Source organism: Megachile rotundata, chromosome 3 (genome assembly GCF_050947335.1).
Source record: "Megachile rotundata isolate GNS110a chromosome 3, iyMegRotu1, whole genome shotgun sequence".
Classification (NCBI taxonomy): domain Eukaryota; kingdom Metazoa; phylum Arthropoda; class Insecta; order Hymenoptera; family Megachilidae; genus Megachile; species Megachile rotundata.
The window spans coordinates 21,043,801-21,065,696 of record NC_134985.1 but is presented as its reverse complement, the minus strand read 5'-3'; the positions used below and the strand labels follow the sequence as shown (position 1 = coordinate 21,065,696).

The 21,896-nt window shown below is 41.0% G+C and overlaps 4 protein-coding genes across 8 annotated transcripts in view; 2 read left to right on the top strand and 2 right to left on the bottom strand.

Moving 5' to 3' along the window:
• Positions 1 to 85: 85 nt before the first annotated feature.
• Positions 86 to 3,583, bottom strand: LOC100878353 (uncharacterized). Its single transcript, XM_003706569.3, has 5 exons — positions 3,412 to 3,583; positions 1,914 to 2,371; positions 1,485 to 1,830; positions 1,060 to 1,318; positions 86 to 907 (listed from the first exon to the last, which is right to left on the bottom strand). The coding sequence occupies exons 1-5, from the start codon at positions 3,454 to 3,456 to the stop codon at positions 396 to 398; spliced, it is 1,620 nt and encodes a 539-aa protein (XP_003706617.2). The 5' UTR covers positions 3,457 to 3,583; the 3' UTR covers positions 86 to 395.
• Nup62 (nucleoporin 62) lies at positions 3,164 to 6,210 on the top strand. Of its 3 annotated transcripts, XM_012292900.2 has the most exons (7): positions 3,675 to 3,896; positions 3,996 to 4,080; positions 4,154 to 4,276; positions 4,361 to 4,675; positions 4,739 to 4,901; positions 4,973 to 5,210; positions 5,286 to 6,210. In XM_012292900.2, the coding sequence occupies exons 2-7, from the start codon at positions 4,014 to 4,016 to the stop codon at positions 5,646 to 5,648; spliced, it is 1,269 nt and encodes a 422-aa protein (XP_012148290.2). In that variant the 5' UTR covers positions 3,675 to 3,896; positions 3,996 to 4,013; the 3' UTR covers positions 5,649 to 6,210. The 3 variants fall into 3 exon arrangements, with proteins under 3 accessions (XP_003706618.2, XP_012148290.2, XP_012148289.2); XM_003706570.3 differs by lacking the exon at positions 3,675 to 3,896 and adding an exon at positions 3,164 to 3,296 and having other exon boundaries at positions 4,154 to 4,675; XM_012292899.2 differs by having other exon boundaries at positions 4,154 to 4,675.
• On the bottom strand, positions 5,241 to 7,236 carry Hus1-like (Hus1-like checkpoint clamp component). Of its 2 annotated transcripts, none has more exons than XM_003706540.3 (3): positions 6,734 to 7,236; positions 6,205 to 6,611; positions 5,241 to 6,146 (listed from the first exon to the last, which is right to left on the bottom strand). In XM_003706540.3, exons 1-3 carry the CDS (start codon positions 6,783 to 6,785, stop codon positions 5,781 to 5,783), a joined length of 825 nt encoding a protein of 274 aa, XP_003706588.2. In that variant the 5' UTR covers positions 6,786 to 7,236; the 3' UTR covers positions 5,241 to 5,780. The 2 variants fall into 2 exon arrangements, with proteins under 2 accessions (XP_003706588.2, XP_076386374.1); XM_076530259.1 differs by having other exon boundaries at positions 6,205 to 6,538.
• A 211-nt stretch (positions 7,237 to 7,447) lies between these two features.
• Positions 7,448 to 21,896, top strand: part of Myb (proto-oncogene like protein Myb) — a 40,963-nt gene continuing 26,514 nt past the window's right edge. Inside the window, exon 1 of one of the 2 annotated variants that reach the window (XM_012292898.2) lies at positions 7,448 to 7,640. In XM_012292898.2, coding sequence (XP_012148288.2) covers positions 7,621 to 7,640 — 20 coding nt within the window. In that variant the 5' untranslated portion in view covers positions 7,448 to 7,620. Of the gene's footprint in view, positions 7,641 to 15,950; positions 16,715 to 21,896 lie in introns of those variants that run through there. The other variant, XM_076530239.1, reaches the window with a different exon arrangement.

The window sequence follows — 21,896 nt, the reverse complement described above, 5'->3', positions numbered from 1 at the left end:
GTACCGATTCGTCCGTACATTGTAAGGATCTAGGCGATATACGCACACGAGCGAGCACTCGTGCAACGAGACGACATACAGAGCGCAGTATTACAAATTGTAATTTATTTTTCCCCTTCTTACGATTATGATAACACGTTACATCGTACTTTCTAGCTTTTCCAATCGATCAAACAATCAATCAATCGATCAATCAACGACTCAATCAATCAATCAATCTTATTGATCAAGTATTCTCGTAATAGATACGTCTCTTCATTAGCAATGAGATAAACCCTAGCTCGTAACATTTGTATTTGTATGTACCTGTACTCTACGTGCATTTATATAAATACATATGCGAAAAATGTCCGTCATTAACCATCCCATCGATTCCGCATCTTCTTTGTTCATTTCTATCGCGTGTACCTTCCTTTCGACCTTTGTCTCCTCTTCGACATGATCAGATACCTGGCCAACATGCAACCAACGGTCACGAAAATCCCTAATATACTGCCCACAAATAAACCAATGAAGAACTGAAGATCCTCGTTAAACGTTCTCGCTGAACTGTCAGCAGCCAGGAAATCGATGTCCCAATCTCTGGTTCTTGCCATATAACGCAGCCAATAGATAAGTCTATCCACCGCAGGATTTAATCTGTCGCGGATCGCCACCGAGACCTTACGACCGTTCTCGCGATAATCCATCGTCTCGTGGATGTGGATCACGGCGTTGGCTATTTCCTCGCTGTTCAAGGCACGAATGTCTTCCGCGGATCGAGCGAAACCTAACTGAACCGCTCTCGCCGCGTTCTGGGATTCTAGAGGGTTTCTAGGAAAGCATATCACCGGAGTCCCGTGGAAGGCAGCTTCCAAAAGTTCCGAATCGGTGCAGTGACTTAGCATTACTCGTGTTCGACTGTAACCTGCAACGAACAATATCGTTGAAGAAAAAAACCGAGGAAGCGAAAAAGAAATATAAAATTTGCCAACAGATCAAAGCCCTACACTAATTATCGAAAGCTTTAATCAAGAACCTATTAGGATTCTATGCAGAAATTATAAGGTTTCAATGTACCTATTAGGTCTTGCCGATCAATCGCTGACCGGATGAAGAGATTATCCGGCATAGCGCTGCCTGAGCTTTGCCAGTTCATGTTCTTCCAAACTACCGCTTGGCCCTCCCTACCCTGCGGCAATTTTTCTGCTAATTCTTTGATTAGCGTGGTATAGCTCTCATCCAGAAACGCTACAATAGTTCCCAGGCGATACTCGAGCAGTATTTTGTGAAGATCTCCTTGTAATGGGTGAGCTCCTCTACAGTGGTGGCAACCAACCTGTATAACAATTATTTTTTATAACCATCATATTATAAATACGCTAAAATAAAGTATAATAACTTCACTGCGTACGTTTTATATTCAAGAAGAGTTTAAGGAAACCTTAGCAGAGTCTAAGAACATTCAAAAATACTCTAGTCTAAACATTTTCTGTTTCACTCACTTCGACTATGAGTTGCGTTAGAGGAACGAAATCCGAACGTAAGACAACATCAGATCCCCAAAGTATAAGGCGAACGTCGGTATAAAGATTGTCTAAATTGAGACCGGTGTCTGGCAAGTATTTCCCCGCTATCCGTAAGGCATACGCCACGTACTCGTCTCGGGTCGTCGAGAATATTGACCTCCTCGAAAAACTCATCCATAATCGTGACCAAAAACCTGTACTGTATACCGGCCAAGCAGCACCAGTGTATTCGAACACGTATTGTTCCTCCTCTCGATTCCGTGTCCATATGACTGGAATAGATTCGATGTTTTTTGTCCAAGGTAATAAACAACCATCGTGTCTGAAAATTAAAAAAATTCGTCAGTAAAAATTGATAAGTAATTCCGAGAATCCCTAAATCTCCAGAAATTTCTAGTACCGTACCTGAGTGCGGGAAATATGGTAAAAGTGGGTTGAATTTCCTTTATTTTCCCTGCGATTCCTTCATCCTTTAACAGAGCCTCGCAAGCTCGAACTGCTCTTTTGTCCGAAGTGATGGATTCGTCAGCTTCGATATTCAATCGCAACACCTCGACGTCGATTAGCGTCTCGTAAAGTTCATTCTCGTGCGATGCCGGTATGATCAATGTAGCATCGATCCCTTGATCCGATAAAGTATTGGCTAACAGAGATAAATCGTAGATATCTTCAAAGGCGACAACAAGTGCCGATTGCGGGGGTGCAGTCAACGTTGAAGTATCAGCAATGTTGACCAGATAGAGACACGTGCATAATGCGAAGAATGGCAGCATCGTGATCGAACGATGGTAACGATCGACGAAGATAAAAGTCACGTATTCCTTTAGCTTTTGCAGTTCAATAAAACGTGATTTTAAAATACACTGTAGGTTTATTAAAACAGAAGTTACTATTTAAAATTTGTCAAAATTGTAATTCTTATAAAAATGCGTACATCGATTATGTATAATGCACCACAGTCTCAAATGGAACTCTGGTGTACTCCAGCATTTGCCGGTACGTTACGAGAGTTGAGCATAAAATGGAGTATTATATCACTATCGCAAATTTCACTTATAAAATACCCACAACTATGTGATCATAAATTATCATAAAATATTTCACCATAAAATCGTTGCACGTAAGGACATGATCTGCACACCAAAGATTATTTTATGGAAGATACTTCCGGTCGAGTGCTATATATACACAAAAATTTTATGATGCACGGTTAAAATATATGTATATACACGATATATATATAGTTTTTCCTCTTTAAACAGCACTACGCCTCGCTCAAAAATGCAAAAAATATTCTACGCACAGATCAGTGGAAATATCAGTTTCAGATAAAATGAATAATACACGTATGAGTGACTCGTGTCTGACATAAGCTCGCCACGAAACATAAATGAGCGCGTGGGTCGTGACATTTGACTGTTGTAAGCAAACGCTCGGTCAATGGTCCAGAATCTAGAATCAGTTTCCAACGCGTGCGCCGGCTAAAAATTCTGGAAACGCGTGCTCACATTCTAGATAAGTGTGCGTGCACTCTATTTAAGTCACGATGTGGGATGAATAGATGGTCCTAGAGACCGTTTTCGTCTGTGACAATTATGTTTTAATATTTAACACACCACCAGATGACTCAGTAGTAAGAAAAGTATTAGCGGTCTTTTTAAAAGTCACTTCAAGAGAATCTTTCGGTCCGAGATCAAGTAGTGCGCCGTTAGTAAAGACGTTTCGAGCATATATTATGATCACTTTGTAGTTAAAAGAATTAAACTCGATTAAACTATTCGTACAAAAGTATGTATTAATGTATATAAACAGACACGATATCCTTATAATATGTTAAGATTATCTAGAATAAAGTCTAGAGGATGTTTATACTGATATGAAAATACACAATTATTCATCTCACATTTCTGTCCACTATGAATACTCGGTCATAGTAAAATGCCTTCATAACCTTCTATTTACTTGAGTTGAACTTGTTATACCATGTATTATATGTTATTAGACAATTTTTTAATATAATACTGATGTAATTATAAACTTTAATGTTAATAGGTTCTTTGGTTTCAATTATAATGTTTATTTATTAATAATTTTGATTCTAATTTCGAAAGAAATCCATCATTGCAGCAAATGCCTGCTCACTGATGCCATCTATGATGAACTAATTTTGTAGAGTGCGCTACGTCCTACTTGAATGACATTTGTTGTTACTTGTTGTTGTTAAAATACAGGAAACTTTATTTCGTAATTAAGACTGTGAAGTTTAATGTCATGAGTTTATAAGTAAATTAATCGTATATACTAAATACATCGATAATAAGTGGTTATTAAGTTATTCTTTTATTGAAATCTGTTTTTGTCTGTCAGTCTACTTTCAAAGCGAATAAGGTTAGATACAAATGTTCATAGTAAAACTAAGGCTTATCATAAGTAAAACATAAAGTACTCGAATACATTAAAAAGTTATTAATACATGTTCTTCTATAGGTTAAGTAATACAAAAAAATGAGTTTTCAATTGAACACCTCGAAGTCTGATGCCAATACTACTGCCACTGGAACTCCAGTCCAAAGTAAAATAACCTATTTTATGTTAATGAGTAATACTAAAAATTGACAATCTATCACAAATATATTGTTTTGTAGCAAGTGGTGCTGGAGATGCTGCAAAGCCAGCCCCATTTTCATTAACACCTGGTCAAAATAAACCTGGAGGTCTATTTGGTGGATTAGCTAGTACTCCTGCTCAAAGTACTGCATTCACTTTAGGTACACCCATTGCTACACCTGGCAATACTGCACCTTCTCAAGCTTTTGGTATAAGATATGGTTCATCAACGCTTGCAACTACAGGTGCAACACCTAGTGCAATCAATGCAGCAGTACCTACAGGATTTCCTGCACCAACTCCGGCTGGAAATATTTTAGGTTTTAACCAAGCAGGAACAGCTACTGCTATAACAACAACAGCAACAACCACATCAGCATTTGCAGCTAAACCAATTACTAGTGCATTTGGTGTTGGAGCTGGTGAAGCTGTTTCATCTGGTACCACTACTGGATTAACATTTGGTACACCAAATACAATGACAGTAGGAACTACATTTACTCTGCCTACTGCAACTGCTGCTACAACAGCATCAACATTAACAACAACTCCAGCAACAGGTATTAATTGGTGAACTATTATACATGTGAAGTATGTATCTAATCAATTTAATGTTTTTACAGGTTTTTCTTTAAATACAAGTGCAACAACTTCTGCAGCCACACCATTTACATTTGGAACAAGTACTGCAGCAACTACTACAACAGGGTTTTCCTTAAATAAAACTTCTGCTGCACCCAGTCTTACAACTCCTAGTACCCAAGCATCATTAGGCACAGCTACCACGTAAGCATCTTTTCATCTAGTTTTATATGATATTACTATGTAGCATAGAGATATTATTGATTGAATTATAGTGTTACTTCGTCCGCGAGCACATTCCAACCAGCTTCCATAAGCTCATTTGAAGAATCTATCAATAAATGGACTTTGGAATTAGAGGAACAAGAGAAAGTATTTGTAGATCAGGCTGCTAAAGTTAATGCTTGGGATAAATTGCTAATAAGTAACGGAGAAAAAATAGTAGCCCTTAATCAGGAAGTTGAAATAGTAAAAATTCAGCAACAACAGCTGGAACAGGAATTGGATTATGTTGTAAGTTCTACGCATTAATGTTGTACCAAGCTCAATATAAATTATTTATTCTTCTTATAAATGTTACAAATACAGGTTGGACAACAAAAGGAATTGCAGGACTGTTTGGTGCCACTAGAGAAAGAATTAGCATCTCTTTCAGTGTCTGATTCTGAAAGAGAGTATACGTACCGTTTAGCGGAGGATCTCGACACACAACTAAAACGAATGTCGGAAGATTTAAAAGAGATTATCGAACATTTGAATCAAGCTAACCGCACTCAAGATTCTAGCGATCCAATCGTCCAGATTGGCAAAATATTAAATGCGCATATGAACAGTTTACAGTGGATAGATCAGCAAACGGTATTGCTTAATCAAAAAATACAGCAAATCGATCAGATGCATCAGAACTTCAGACAAGAGAATGAACGAACCTTTAACTTAGCATATAATTAATTCCAATTACCGAACTTGATCGATTCGAAATCCGCCAATTTTTTATCATCTGTTTGTATACGCTAAAAAAAAGTTAGGCCACAAGATCATGTAAAAGACTACATTACAAACGCTTATAATTAACGCGATGATTCAAGTAGCTACCGCAGGAATAAAATAATGTATTTTAAGATAATCCGCTACATGAAGAAACAAGTTTATCATCCTATCTTGAAGCATGTTACACTTAACACCATCAGGATGTACAATGTCCCATCCCAAAAACATAAAGAACTTTCTAATATCAATGACGACCGATACTTTGTCATCATCCTGTTCTTGACTGCAGCTCCACACCTGCATATTCTGAAAGTGCGTGGAAATAGATGCACTGTCTGTTTCAACTTGCAATGTGAATCCACCAGACTTGTCAGCACTTAATGTCATTGTTGGACTCATGTTCTTCATTCTCTCTACAATATGTTTTACGTGTTTCAGCTGAGGCATGTCAACTGATATCTACAAAAAACAAATATGTAACCAAAATATTGGATGCAGAGTAAAACACTGTTCTTACATGAAATTCTGGTATATTTGGTGTGTGATGTTCTACCCATTCCCTTCGCGGTATAACTCTTACAGGGACATCGTGTAAACATTGTCTAGATTCAATGCTCAGTGAAGGTAGTTCGATTTCGAGAGTGAGACAAGGTTGACGCTTATTCGTTAATTTAATTTTTACGCTCTTTGCTGTCATTCGTAAAGAACCTAACGATCTAGCAAGCATCGAAGGATCAAATTCTAAATAAATTTCATTTTGTTCTTCGGTTACGCCATTCATTATGTATTCGGTAAAAAAATGGGCTTGAGATAATTCTGCCCAGATCATCGATACTCGATCGTCATTGACGCTAAAACACAAGTCGTTCGGTGTCAACCGCAGCGTACATTGTTTCGTTATTCGAGAAATGATATTAACGATATCTGAAACAAATTAGACTTTACGCGCTATTTTCTTTGAATAGAAAATGTAAGCATGTGATGCATGATAGTAATATTTCTGAGGTTAGAAGAGGTTAGAAACGAGTTTTGTATCATAAACTTACTCGTAAAGTCTCTCATCGCGATTACGTCTACCATTCTGCATTTAAATTTCATTCTGAATAGTACGGCAAGATTTATTAGCAGTAACAATGAACTATAATATTGTGTTTGCTCCAATAAAATTTAGGCGGGAACTGGAGAATTAACCTCCATCGAAGTTTTATAAATGATTCCAATCAATTTAAATCCACGATGAAATAAATTATTCAGTTATATTGTATTTTACATATAAGACAATAATTATGGAATTTTTGACAAATGTGTGCAGTTATAAATTTTGTAATTTGAAAATTTCAGATTCGCGCTTCATATGCGCAGTTGTCCATTTCTGACATGTGTAACGAGATAACACTTGATCACACATACTAACATGTACTCTAGAAGCGTTGCTAGTGTGTCTCATGAAAGTCCGAGTAAAATTTGCAATATAAAAAGAGATTCTACTAGAATCAGTTGAGATACACTACGTAGTTGATCATCATCCCGGTAGATGTCACAAAGAATCCCATTCCTCTCTATTTTTCATGCGAAGAATTACCCTACGTGATGCAAACACCGAGTAACCATAATTTTGCCAATGTGAGATCCAAGTGTCCTGTCATCATGTTTGTGTATAAACAAACACGACATATCAAGCGTGTATAGTCGACAGCCGAAAGGTCGTGTACTCTGTTAGCACACAGCTGACGAAAAGTGTCCGCACTTTGACACCGTAGTCTTCGATACGTCCTCTCCCTTAGAGGTTGCGAATATTTGTTATTCGATCGAGGGTGAGTTCGGCCATATTGTCAAGTCCGAAGACCGACAGAATTTTATTATAACGAATCGTGATTTTTATCGTGTTTTCTGAAACGGCTGATCATCGACGAACGATGCAGTACTGATCGATATGTGGTTTGCCAGAAAGAGGTGAGTCTCTATCTCTTTCTCGTAAACGTTCGTGTCTTCGTTTACTTCTCTTTTCAACTTGTCCCCTTGTCATTTAATAAACACGCGCAATTACGGACTTACTCGGATCTTTATCGCATTGATTAAAATAACGATGGGTAGACTAAAGTGTTCGCCAAAGAACGTGGGCATCGAAGCACAGGACGTGCAGTAAAGAAGTCTGACATATTTACAAATTTGGGAATAGGGCAATTTGGCAATTACACTAACTTGCAAGTTTAAAAATTTAGAAATTTATAAATATAGAAATCTAAAATTTTCAGGCTGAAATGTTATTCTATGTCAGTGATGTATCGATGTCTGAAGGGTTAATGTCTAATATGAAATTATTTTGGTCGTAATGGACTCACGGATTTTATCGTTTTTCGGAAACATTCTCGCGGTAACAGAGTATTTAAATGATTCGTATGTATATTTTTTACATTATCGAGGGTCTAGCCAAGGCAGGTGGTAAAACACGTGGCATGCGTAGAGAACATGCACCGGTCCCCATGTTTTTCCTTCCTTGTCTTCTTTCATCTTTTTTAGTCACAGTTAGTTACACTGCTCTCTTTTCAGCTTCCGCTTTTCTCCATCCCTCTTCCTCATTATTATACCTTCTTCGTATTACACGACACCACGAAGAAAGCGTCATGTACTCACGGTTCTCACCCTAGGTCATAAGATACGTCGAAATACAAAGAGTAGGCACATTCCTCTGTTTTGCAATACGTTCTTCTTATCATTAATATAACTATTAATAAATACTAGGTTATATCAAATAATATATTTATTTTCATCTTATTTTGAACAAAGCAATAACTCATCTTTTTCTAAAAATTTTTATGGGGTTAGCTACCATACTTTGCACTTAACAGAATGATCACTATATCGCTTACGGGTTAAATAACGACGTAAAAAAGTAAAAATCTGGTCGGTCTCTTTTACAAGAATATTTTGTACTCGGCTCTTTTTATAAAACCCATCTTCAGATTTCGACGATATATCTCGATCTTAAAATGGACAAAAAACTTCGTATCTCGTGATCGACAACTTCGAGGTTAGCCACTATCTACGTTGTCGAAGTTTTTGCACCGATATCGTCTTTCTCATTCGCGGATCCGGTAACCTAGAAAGGTATAAGGTAACGCGTGGTAAACTCTTCTCAAAAGGGTCAGCTTTCTCTTTTCGAAAGAAAATATTCGAGAGAAACAATCGTGCGTAACGTGACCATGTTGGCGCCATGCATCATATGAGAAAAGCTTAACGAAATATGCACTTGAGTGTTGAGATGAGGGTACACGGCAGCCATATTGCTTCTTCAAACGTGCTTAATTAAGCAGTGCAAATAATCTGAATCTTATGAAATTTGTCAAACTAAATTCATTAAACGGGAGATTAAGGTTAATTGCTTTGATTTGATTTACGACTAATTATTAGAGGGAAACTAGAAAGGGAAAGGGAAACCTATGTTAAGGTTTTAAGGCGCCCCTGGAAAGCTTTGATTAACCACAAAACGTGTTCTCGCAAACTGGATCTTCCCTTCCGACGTATCATCAGCTCTGTCTCCATTTCCCTATATTTGCTTTACAGCAAAAGCAAAGCGGCCAAGAAGAACCGTAATACCTACCGATAAATTCCTTCTCCGACAAGTTGTTCCTGGAAAGTCGGCCTCGAATGGGACTTCAAGTTTGTTCAAACATTCACGTCTTTAAACCCTTTAGCGTCGAAGACCTGAATACCTTTTCCAGCGGCACACAAGGTACTTATACAATTGTAATTATAGATTTTTCCCTTTTTCAATGCGTATTACTATTATTAGATAAGATATTAAATAATGATGGCAAAAATCGAATTTTACGAAAGAGAATGATGGAATGGTTTATTCCCTGCTCGTGGTCTAGCCACAACCCTCGAAATTAACAGTCCAGATGGTACAAATCCACCCCTGAATCATTTACTTTTCAAAGCGTTCGAGGATCTGCATGAACCCCGTATCTCCCTTTACCACACTCATTTGCCTAGCCATGGTTCTTCCTGGATTTCTATAATGTTTGGTCACGCGTTGCCATGCATTAGACTATTCGTAGACCATAGATAATACATCCATACTTCAATATCTAGCTTAGAATGCAGATTGTAGAGAAACTAATAGGCCTCAGAGCTATTTGATGGAATAATTATTAAAAATGACTGGTGAAATATAAAAATGAAAGATCCGAAAGGAGATCAGGCGTAACAGCGAAGTTAACCCTGCAAAAATGACGCGAACCGCGAAAAGAAACAAAAAGATAATGTCAAACGAACGGGCGGAAGTGAGACTGAAAGAAAACGCGTTCGAAAAAAGAGGAAGAGTTTACAAAAGGTGTAAAGAAAAGAACAAGCAGACCGAGGGGAAGGTGGAGGGAAGGAGAGAGGACGAAGTGGAACGAAGAAAACGACAGGGTGGAGCAAGAAATGCAGCACGAGCAGAGAAAACGTGTGTGGCGCTGCGTGGTATGGTGCGGTGTGTTCTCGAACGCTATGCGCGGCGTCTGTTTGTCCTTGCGTCCTTACTGAACGCGTCTTGCCAGTTGCCATGCGGGACACCGGGGTTCATGGGTTGACGTCATTCTATCTCCCAACAGGCAAGTTAATATTGATAAGTAGAAGCATTACATGCTCTGGAAGCCGGGATGAGAGATGAGTTAGCAGCGGCCTCAGCCACGGGCTCTGCACGCTTGGCAAAATATGAACCACGATATCTTCTGTACGTCTAATGTTTTTTTCAGGAATTTCAAATTTTTTAATTTGCAAAATCATTTCCAAATTACCAATCACTCGAATTCACCAAATTTTAAAAATCTCAAGTTTGTAGATTCTCAAATTTCTGAATTCCTAAAACTTCAAATTCTCAGATTCCAAAGTTCCGAATTCGATGATTCACAATGGTCGATCAAAGCCCACATGAGAGCTTTTCCGTCGCTAATTTCCCCAGTTGGAGAATGGTTACTGTATCCCGCATAATTACCTTTCCTTCCTCTCTTCTAAGACTTTCTTTGCACGTCTCATTCCTTCAGCCTTGGTTCCAGCATTCTTTCCTACATTTTTTTCTACCGCACGTCCCTTTCCTCGTTCATCTTCGTCTTTTCCTCTCTCGTTTGGCTACTATGTATACGAGCATGCGTGTTAGAAAGGCATTAGTGTGCGTGCGTATCCCTTCCCTGTTTCCATGGATGTCTCGTTGGGCCCACACTCAAGGGTACGCCATTGAACGGCACGCATCATTGCCGGGTGAAAGAGACGAGGAGGGTTCATAAGTTCGTTCGTCTCGTTTCGTTTCTATGAACGTGGCAGCTGTCTTCTATTTGTCTTCTCACACCAGCGTGCGCGAATCATCGCGACATCGTCGTTGCGAATCGCCATTCTGGATGCGTGTTAGCCCGCCAGCGACAGGATGCTCTTTAATCTTGCCACGGGTCTGATAAAAATGTCTGCCAGCGACCGATTCGCACAGATGCCCGTGGTTAGGTTACATTGTCGCGTTGTATTTGAGCAAACTGACATTGAGCTTTGCTCAGCGGCCCAATTCGGATCTCCGGCCCTTTCGGAGGTATTCGAGATTAGATAGGCAGTCGTGGGAGGAAGAGGAAAATGGCGCTGGCCACAATTAGACCCGACGTAACAACACGTATCATCCGGCAATAAATCCCATACAGAGTCTCGATCTCATTCAAACATTTCACCGTTATCTGGTATTTTTTCAGCAAACTTAACGGATCTCGACCGCGTTTAAATCTCCGGAAGATAACACTATTTTGAACGATACAGTATATACGTAATCCTTGTTCGAACTATACTTTTTTTTGTGCTACGGGGCAGCTTACGATAACGTCAATATTTATGGAGTTATACCATTAGCTTGTTACCCGTTTATCCGTCGTTCGATGTCGCTACTTTGTCGAAGTAGCAACAGTTCATTACCGTGGACATGTGTTTCTTAATTCGATAATTAACACGCGGGTACTCGTGCACGCCAGCAGCGAAAGTTTAAACGACGCCTTCCTCCGGGGGAGAGTCGCGCAAACAGTCAACTTAATTACTAACTCGTTAGTACAACGTGCAACATAATAAACAGAATCTTCGAAACCGATATTATCTCGTGGTATTTAACCCTAACTTCTTCGAAGAGCCTTGTAATCTTCGATCGTTTTATTATGCCGTGAAGGTCGGTGAAGTTCGAAAACCTCTGGGAAAGATTCGATGCAGGAAGAGCGTAGTAATTTATGCTGCTTTTTGACCAGTTACCGACCCACGGACACGAATCCGGTTTAAAGTGCAGCCAACGAGTACTCCGATGCAGTCGGTAACTCTGTGTTTTGTGAAATTACAGGCTGCCACGGGCTTTTTACAACCTTGGGCAATCGAGGCTTCTTTAATTTTTATATTTTCGAATTAGTTCTAAATTCCCGAATCCCTAAATCCACATTCTTAAATCCCAAAATTTGGTCTCCAAATTCCTGAATTCTGAAATTCCCAAATTTCTAAATTTCGTAGTTTATAAACTTGAAAACGCAACCAGCAGAAATTCATAATTGGTGGCGCCTACTTCCAACGCGGTAATTTTACCTAGGGAAGCATACCGTTCTCGGCAGTACGAATACCAACAGCGCCACTCTCGATGGTTCTCAGCCTCTTTCGGTCGCGTTTACAATAAACAATTCTCTGCACGTGAGAATGGAACGAATGAGAACCCGGAAGGCGGATTCCCCGTGCACTTCAAAGGGAAAAACCTGTCTGCATCAAGAAACGACCTGCATCCATTCTGAGACTCATCGTTCTGCCTTGAGCCGGCGACGTACCTACACGGCATCATCTCTTTTCGTGGCAGGTTCCGTTTGAAGAATTTCATGCTGCATAGACGGTCTAATCTATCTTACTGTTGCGCCTACCTCGTGATATTATTTGACGACAGCTTATCATTTATTTTCGTGACATGTCTAAGCGGTGCGCCACAAAGAAGGTCATTCTCGATACTACCTGACTTTCATCTGCTCTCTCTTCTCGTGCATAGGTGTAATATGGAGAGTTCTCCAATTTCCAAATCCTCAAAGTCTCGAATAATTACATAAACGCAGGAGTATGTGAAATTTCATTGAAATCGGCGACTCAAAGTTGGTACCCTTTGCCTGCAAGATGGGTTCTTTTTACGCTTTTATCCCATATTTTGGTTTCTCGCTTCGTCGACTCGCCACGAAAGATTTAACGTATTATTTTGCGGTGTAAATCTTTTGCATCCCGTGCACGGTAATTCGTGCGCGTCTTACGGCGTGAAAAAACGAGGAGGAAAGAATTGGATACCATTGAGGGCATCACGCGAACTACGGTTTCCTGTACAGAGAAGAATCGACTCTTCTTGAATCGCGTTGGTTATTATGATCGGAAGTCAAAGGATATTACGCCATCTGGTGCGACGCGAGCAAGACGGGCCAGGGAGACTGTAATCTGTGCCCGACAATATCGCCGATTCAGACGACGAAGGAACGAGAAGACAAGAAAAAAAAGGAGAAGGATCCAGGCATAATTTTTCGCGCTTCCCAAGCTACTCGGCTGAATGGTAATTTTTTTTCGGGGTAAATCTTTATTCTGCGGCCGGGTCTCAGGACCAGGCCCAAAGAATTCCGTGACCTGTTCCACGGGCATTGCATTCATTTCAATATTCTATGTATTTAGTGTTTACGTCTACGGCGTATCCGGTCATGCTGAATAGCTGACAAAGGCTGGCAAACTGGTAAATGAACTAGACGTTGATATTAAACTCGCCGTTAACTCCTTTTCATTTACTGCATCACAATACACCGTTACCAGAACGATCGAAGTAAGAATAATATGTTATTGAAGTTACCGACCTGACAAAAGGGTAAGGGGAGACAGAGTCACGTTCGGTTCCAACTTCAAAAAGGTGTATGACCCACAGAAATTGTTAACCTCACAAATACGGAAAGTCGTTTACTGGAACCTATTCCGAGCAATACGTTTTGCATTACTTTAATTCTTTTGTGTACCGTCACAAAGATGTCCGGAAAATGGAGTGTGAAAGCTATTAGGGTTTCCAACACTAGTTGCACTTAGTTGTTTCAGAAGCGATACCCGGGTCCCCTCGTGAGTTGCGCCACAAGCGCGAGGCACTGTTATTATAAGATAAGGGCTTAAGTAACTACTTAGGTAACACCATTTTCTGGTCTATGAAAGTGCATTGATTGGATTTAATTAACAACGTTACCGATTACCTAATAGTGTTATTCGAGAAAAGGGAATCCATCCCAATTGCCTTTATTGCATTTAAATCCGGAGCGCAGGAAGATCGATGTCGATTTCACGTGGACCCCCAGCTTTTGTTGTTCTTTCGCGTTTCAAGAGGCGATCGGTTCTCAGAACACAACGGCGAAACCGCGAGGCCTTGCACAGACTTATATTTCGGACCCCTTCCTCTTGTTTCCTCGTCTTTCTCATGTCTTCTCTTCTCTTCCGTGTCCCCGACCACCTCCTCGATTCCTCACCGTACATGCTTCTCCTCTTGTTCATTTATTTTTCTTGCTGCACCTCTCTTCCTCTTTCTCTTTCTCTACGGTCGCACCGAACATACCTTAAGGTCAATTCACACCGAAATGCTGGACCCGACTGGAATTTAAATAAATGTCACAGAATTATGCATTTTGGGATTCGCCACGTGTTGCATCTCAACGCGTTGCTAATATAATACCTTGTCTCGCCATTAATTATATTATCACAAGTTACATCGCTGTTCCTACATCTTCACGTGCTGTGTTTTCACATATTGTATCACTGTAAGGTACAACCTGAAATGTAAAATTCTGGAATGGAGTTTGAGTACAAAATTTGTGGAATTCTTATAGCGGAAGGGGGTGTATTGCTAAAGTTACCGTTACGTAATTTAAAGATGTCCTCTTACTTTTATATTTCAACACGTTTTTCACCCTGCAGTTGCATAGATAAGAAGGTATTTTTTCTGAATACCTGGCATAAGCAAATGATACTCCATTACGTAAGTAAAATATGTCATGGTGGTCCTCCATGCCACGAAAATGGTCGAAGCAAGCAAAACACGGTTGATTCTGACCTGAAGTTTTTTCGAAATGATTGTCCTTTTTAACGCCTACCATTTAGACAGTTTTCCTCCTATGAAACTTGTTTTAATTATTGATTAAATTTACCGAAAACGAAAGAATAAAAAAGTGACATGAACTTGTACAGAGGGGCGTATCAAAACATTCTCTCATGATTCGCTACCCCCACAAAAAGTAGAGCACATGCTTTAATAATTATCGAAATTCCCGTTCCGTCTAAACTGATTCAGAACTCTATTAATCCTCGGGAAAGAAGGGTTAATGAAAGAGCTTTCGTCGCAGCATCACCGTTCAACTGTTTTTTACCCAGGCTGAATGACTATGGGCGGTCGAGGACGCATGTAGCCACTAACGCAGGGCTTCCCAAACTTTTATTGCCCGAGACCCAGTTTCGAGAACGGTCAATTTTCGCGATCCATTCGCTTGTAATACACGTACATTTTAAAAGGACGAATAAAAAGACGCTTCGGTACCTTTAAAATTCCTGAAATTTTAGTATTTAACGCGATCCGACAGTGGATTATCGAGGCCCTCGCTTATTTTCCGTAATCTCAAATCTTGGACCCGAAGTTAAATTCCAGCGGTCCACAAATTGGTACAATTATTCTGTCTGGGTGGACCCGATACTTTAGCTTTACCAATAGCATCAATTTTCTTTATCGGGCGTGAGCAACTTTTTGAAATTTTGAGACGATCAAATTTTTACTGTTCTGGAGAGGTTGGGGTGTTGGGGAGGATCTCGAGGAAGGTCCGAATCACACGGTTGCTACACAGTTAAGTCAAAGGTCCAGAACCTCAAAGTTGATTCCAAGATCAAAAAGGTTTCAGATCGTAAAATTGTACCGTAAGTTGCAAAATTGCACCCCAAAGACTGAGAGGGAACCTTCTGAGAGGGATATGTTAACATTGATTATAATCCAGCATCTCGGACCCACACTTTGGGAATCTCTGCCCTAACGCACACAGTCGAAAGCCGAAAGCGTACGTATAGGGACGGTCGTTTGATCGTCCCTCCGTACCATCTCTCCGTCCCATGGTTCTGCTGTCCTTCCCTACCCTCCTCGAGCGACCCTACCTTTCCCCTCCACGTTGCCAACAGAGCCCAGCACAGCACGAGAGCACGTTAGGGACCCGTCCGCGCAGGCTGGCAAACAAGCAGCCAGCCGGTATAAACCTTCAGTTCAAATCCAAACACCGAACGGTCGAGACATCGGCGCGGCTCAGCTCGATTTTGGGCGCGCGTCGCGACAAAGCAGCTCGATTACGCTCTCTCGCGTTATGGCCAACGACGAGGACCGATCAGAAGGAACGCACGTGTTCGCCCGCGGCTCGTAACGACCGTCGTTTCCCGTTTTGCCACGATCCGTGCCCTTTTTCCCTCCACTTGACGACAACATCGCTTTCTCGCGTTCATTTTTCAAGCGAACGTCCTTTGCAGTGTCGCGACGCGTGCGCCCAAACTCCCCTCCTCTTCTTTAACGCGCGACAAAGTTTTGCAACGCGGTGGTGGAACACAACAAACCGCGACAGAGAGAGACCGACAGAGGTACACGAGGTTCTTATGTTTTCGAGTTCCTCGAGAATAGCCCGCCAATATTTTTTACATTCGGCGACGCGTCGTCGATGACATGCACGTGTAGAATAAGTTTACCGGTGTAAATATCGAAGCTCGATTGTACGTGGTGGAGTTTTAATCATTCGCGGCGTTATGACTTAAGAGAAAGGAAGAAAGAGAGTGTAGTATCGGTGGAGTTTTGAGTTTTCGGGACCTGATCCGTCGAAAACTATTCGGGAACCCCTGACCGCGAGTTTTCCTGGAAGGCTAACCGTGAGAATGGATGTAGTGTCGAGTGGACTGCTGATGCCAGCGAAGGTCGTGGATATTACTACCTACCACTCGTCCTTTTATTCTCCACCACCCACCGAGGCGTAAGTAACCCATGTGTACATCCATTTACATTCTTTATGTTCCTTCTCATCTGATAGTGCAATTTTTCTTTTCTGATCGCTACAAACACGTGCAATAGTTATACGTTTCGGTGAAGTCATTTGCTTCTTGGGGGACTGTATTGGCACAGCTGGGCCCGAATGGCCCTACCCCCTCTCCAAACACACGACAACTTTTTTACATTTTTTTAAACATTTTGTTTGTCTCATTAACTGATACTCATACTTCTCAATTCTTATTAGTAAAATTTTATTTTTATTTTAATATTAACCTCGTTTTTAACACTTTCATCTTTGAAGTATGATCCAAAATTCATTTGATCGTTTTAAAAAATCTTGCAAATATAACAAAAATCTTGCGAGGTGAATTTAAAAAAGTTTTGCACCTATCAGACTAGAGTTCCACAAAAAATCTGCATCTGCAGTTAGAAAATATATGGATGTGATTATTTTTTTACCATGAAAGAACTATTGTGTCATATCGCTCTAAGCATCCATAAAGTTTCATCTGAATCGATGTTATTTGGTAATCGAAGATCTAGAGTAAACAGTAAGCCATTGACAATGTTATGTCTCCGATTTAATAGGTTTCTAGATCCCGATGCAAGGTTATCGGCGATTCAAGTGCTCGTTGATTCCTCAGATTTATCTTAAGCAAACTGATATCGTAACGAGGTCCATGCAGTTTTATCAAAACAAACTTGCAAAGCCACCCTCGTCGGGAGTGCAGAACATATAACAAGCATTCGAAACACATCTCGTCGCGAGCACCGGAAGCTACGTTTCAGCGTCGATATCAAAGGATGCGGCCTTATCTCGGGGTAGATTGCAACACCGGGATATAACTACTCTCTTCTACGCGTTTACGTTTTATAATCGGTACGAAGCACGTCACGACGTTGGAAAAGAAAAAATCATATGTGACTTAACTTTTAACCTTTACAACACCAGGAGACTAGGATTTATTTCATTGAATTCTTAATGGAGGCTGGCCTGTTACGTTCAAAGTTGGAAGGCTTTTTAAAAACGTGTAGTTTCTTTATTATTATGGGGATGTAGAGAGTTAGTTTTAATTATTAAATATTTGGGGTTTTACAAATTTGGGTATTTGGGATGCTGAATTTGGAAATTGATACACTGCGATTTTGGGGCTTTTAGAAAGTGCAAATGATACATATGAGGTACATGAAGTAATTCTACTTTATTCTACATTCACCATGGTACTAATTAAACCCACCCTAGTCAACGTTCTCAAAAACTTCAACATCAAAAAATTCCAAAATCCAGATTAGAGACCTAAGGATACTTTAATAAATTTTCGATAAGAGTTCGACGGTCTCAGTTGACGATTACGAGCGCGGCATTTTCGAAAAGTCAGCCAATAGGTTGAGGCCGATGAATGGAGGAAGAGAGGGGAAAAGAGAAAAACACGCAGGCAGGCAAGCAGACAGAAAAGAAAAGCAGGCAGGCACCTTCGAAGGAACCTCCGACTATCCCTCGTGTTGTTGCTTAGCAGATATCCCACTTTGAGTCTCGTTTATCGCCCGGAGCCGGGGGGCAGGGGGCGGGGGGAGAAGCTCTGGGGGCCCCGTATAGGCCCGGCTCTCTTTCGCGCAGGTCTATAGCCGGGGCAGACTCGTTCTCGACTAAGGAGATTTAAACCCGGTTCCAGATCGAACCCGTTGAGAATTCCCCGGTCGTTTATTTCGTTTGCCGGCGGACAAGTTTGCGTCTCTGTCCTTTAACTGGCCGGCATATTAACTATTTTCTGAATTGGCTTAATAGCCAACCCTGACCGCCTTTCAGTAAGTTCCTCGTTGTTTCGACTTGGAACGGTTACTCTCCGCGTATGCAGCATGGTTTTGTAATACTTATAAATGTTCGAAATGGTAAAAAATTAGCTAATTTCGGCTGTGGAATGCTGGAGCGGGACTCGTGAGAAAGAACGAGATCGAAGAATATCTGGTAAATCAAGATTTCGGGCCTATGAACGAAAAAAGAAGGAATCGAGGATAGTGGCAAAAGAAGAAAGATACGAATTTCAAAGTCTTTGTATTTGCAGGAAACATTTTGACAAGTGTACAAATTTTAAATTCACAAATTCGAAATTTTGAAATTGGAGAAATTTAAAGATTTGTAATCTTAGGAATATTTATAGACTTCCATAACTTATCAGCGTTCGCTAGTATAAAAATCTAGCGGAAGCCACGAGCTGCAACCGCATCTTAATCGCGAAAAGCACGTGACTCCGTGGTTCACGGAGAAACCACCGTGAGCGCTGTCGGTCGAACGAGTGGGGGTGTATCACAGAAATAGATGTGTCACCAGGAAAGTTGGTTCACTCTGAGGCACGGAATGTTCGGACGATTCACGTTTCTGAACGAGTTAAGATGACCCGGCACGTGTTCCGACCGACAGCAGACATTTGTCCGCAAACTGTCCTGAGAATTTCACGGAAATCTGCCCTCGGATCTCCGGCGCCTCTTTATTCTCTTTTCGATGCATAGATGCTACTTGAGCAGGTAGAATAGAACAGGAAACACGTGATTGGGTTTCTAAGCAGTCCCTCGGGTTTAATGGGCTGTTAAGGACTATACTGTTGCTACGAGCGAAATTTTGCGAAACGTTGCGCGCGAAAATTGGTCATTCAATTTTAACACCTGCATTTTGCCATTTCTTTAATGAGAGAATGTTTAATGTTACAATGTGTGAACTAACAGCTCTATATCATAAAACGATGATATAGAACAAATCTCAAACCTAATTAATATAGTATGAATACCAAAGTATCATCTCTATAGAATAATTATAAATAAATTTCGGAATCTGACCGACCGTCGCGTGTGGCGAAGAGGAGTAAAGGAAAAAAACCCTCCTAGAGCGCGAGCACAGCTCGCTGCAACCGGGGTGCATGGTTGATAGTAAACTTAGCAGGCTCCCGCGGTTCGCTCTAATTTTAGAGAAACTCATAGGAAGCCTAGCCAACAATGACCGTTCTCAAGATTCTTGTCTCTCGACCGTAGAATCCGTCGAAAGATGTCTGGCAGATCTCGGCGGCATTTAAATTCGTAACGGAGTAGTGTCCTCTCATAGTTGACAATTAAATAACCGTTTAAGCAGCTGCGCTTCTTTTAAAGCCTTTGACGGACAATGGCGTAAGGCAACGAATATATAAGAAGCGCAGTCTCTGGAGGGGATAGAACAAGCCCGAGAAATGTCAAGTAACAAATTTCTCGAAAGGGATTCCAGTTCTTCCGACGAGATTCGCGACTGGGCCCCTTGAGGAAGTCCCCTTCGAAGATGGAACGAACCTCTCTTTTCTCTCCACAGCCGCTTTCTTCTTCTGGTCGTATCATTATTTCCGATGCCGGCATATATACACTCGTTTTCTCGAGGGTCGCCGATCGTCACAGGGTACGCACAAGGGCGAAGCCTGATTTCCAGCATCTGCTCCAGTCAAGAAAGACCCGTGTGTAGTCTGGAACGACTTTGCCTAGCAAAGCCTTTGCATGCGCCTTCTCTCGTCCGCAAGCGACGCCTTCTTATATTCTATTGAGTCCTCCAAAAGCAACCGAGCATATGTTTTCGAATTGTTCTCGAACGGGGGACCGCCAAATGATAGACCGACTCCGCTGCTTTCATTCAACGCTGACACGATGAATTCTAATGATCTCTTGCCTTCGAACGTTCCACTCCATTCTGCGTTTCTCTTTTTTCACCCATTTTCTGACTTATCTCTCCGCATTATAGGGTAGGGATCAAGGTCGATATTATGTGCGTTTAATTGCGGTACAAAAGGTTTATTTTACAGAATTCGAATGGTGAGGTTTGATGTATGCTAGGTATGCTTTCAGAGGGAAAATGGCGATGCTAGACAAGGAGGATCCACTACTCATTCATTCTTCAATAATAAGTTATGTAATTTGGAGATTTTCAAAATCATTGTCATATTTAGAAATTTGGGATTTTCTAAATTTATCTTCAAACAAGTTTGAAAATTTTTGTAAAAGAATTTTAGGAATTTGATCATTTAGGAATGTATCATGTGAGAACTTGAAAATTTGAGACTTCAGGAAAGTGCAAGTTTCCCTCCTCCTAAAGTACAAACTAAGTCCCCTGAAGTATCAAAAATTTCCATGAGTCCCCGTTTCTCCAAATTCCCTCGGAAATTTTCCCTCGGTCTCCACGTCGCTAATAATAGATTCTAAGATCGGCCATACCCCGAAGCAGAGGCCAGTGGCCTAAGAGTAAGGGTAGATAGGATCAGATCGGTGGACGTTGTCTCTAATCAGCCGGCGTTAGCAAGGTGCGCGAATCGGCTCGTCATGGTCTCGATTTTCTGACGCAGCCTCGATTCCCACGGTGGAATTAAAGATTCACGAGGAGCAAATACCCATCGCACTTGTCATGGGAACGAGCACCGGGTGGCTCCTCGCTCGATTTACAATTGGTCGTCGGTCGCGCGCACACCGCGGTATAGTAAAGGCGTGGTACGACCAGCGCACCTCCAGACTGACGAGGGGGATGAAGCTCGCTACCCTAGGGGCTTCCCCCTCGTCTTTTTTTTTTGTACCGCGACACCCGGAGGGGCTGCGGAGTTTCCCTTGCTTACAGTCTGTTCCACAAGAAACTGCGTGCCGTATCTATTGAGTCGTTCAAAGGCTTAACTGGATGATTTTTTTATTTGGCAAGGTCGTCTCTTCTGTTCTGGTAATGAAAGAAATTTAACCTCTTTGAGGACGTGCATACCATTCGCACGACGCAAGATAAACTCTAGGAATCGAGAGGCAAGTCTAATTTATCACTGATACAATTACTCCCTTCTGTCAAATATGTGGGTATTTAGAATATGTTCTTCGATTCAACTGCAATCTCTTTTCGTTTAGCATTATGGGGATAACGCTACTTTTTCGTACGATTATTTATACTGTGACGTTGTGGTCGTATGTCAACTAAGGTTGGTCTTGAACTTCAATATTAATCTTGAACTTCCAGTTCAACTTTGCAGAAGTTTCATTGCAAAAAATTCAGAGATGACACTGTGATGGCTGGTGACATTTTCAAATACCCTATACTTCAAAGTATGAAACAAGCTGTATCATGCTCCGCGGCACATGGCTCCCAGTGCAGCGAGGAAGTCGATGTGACATATGTGCACGACAAG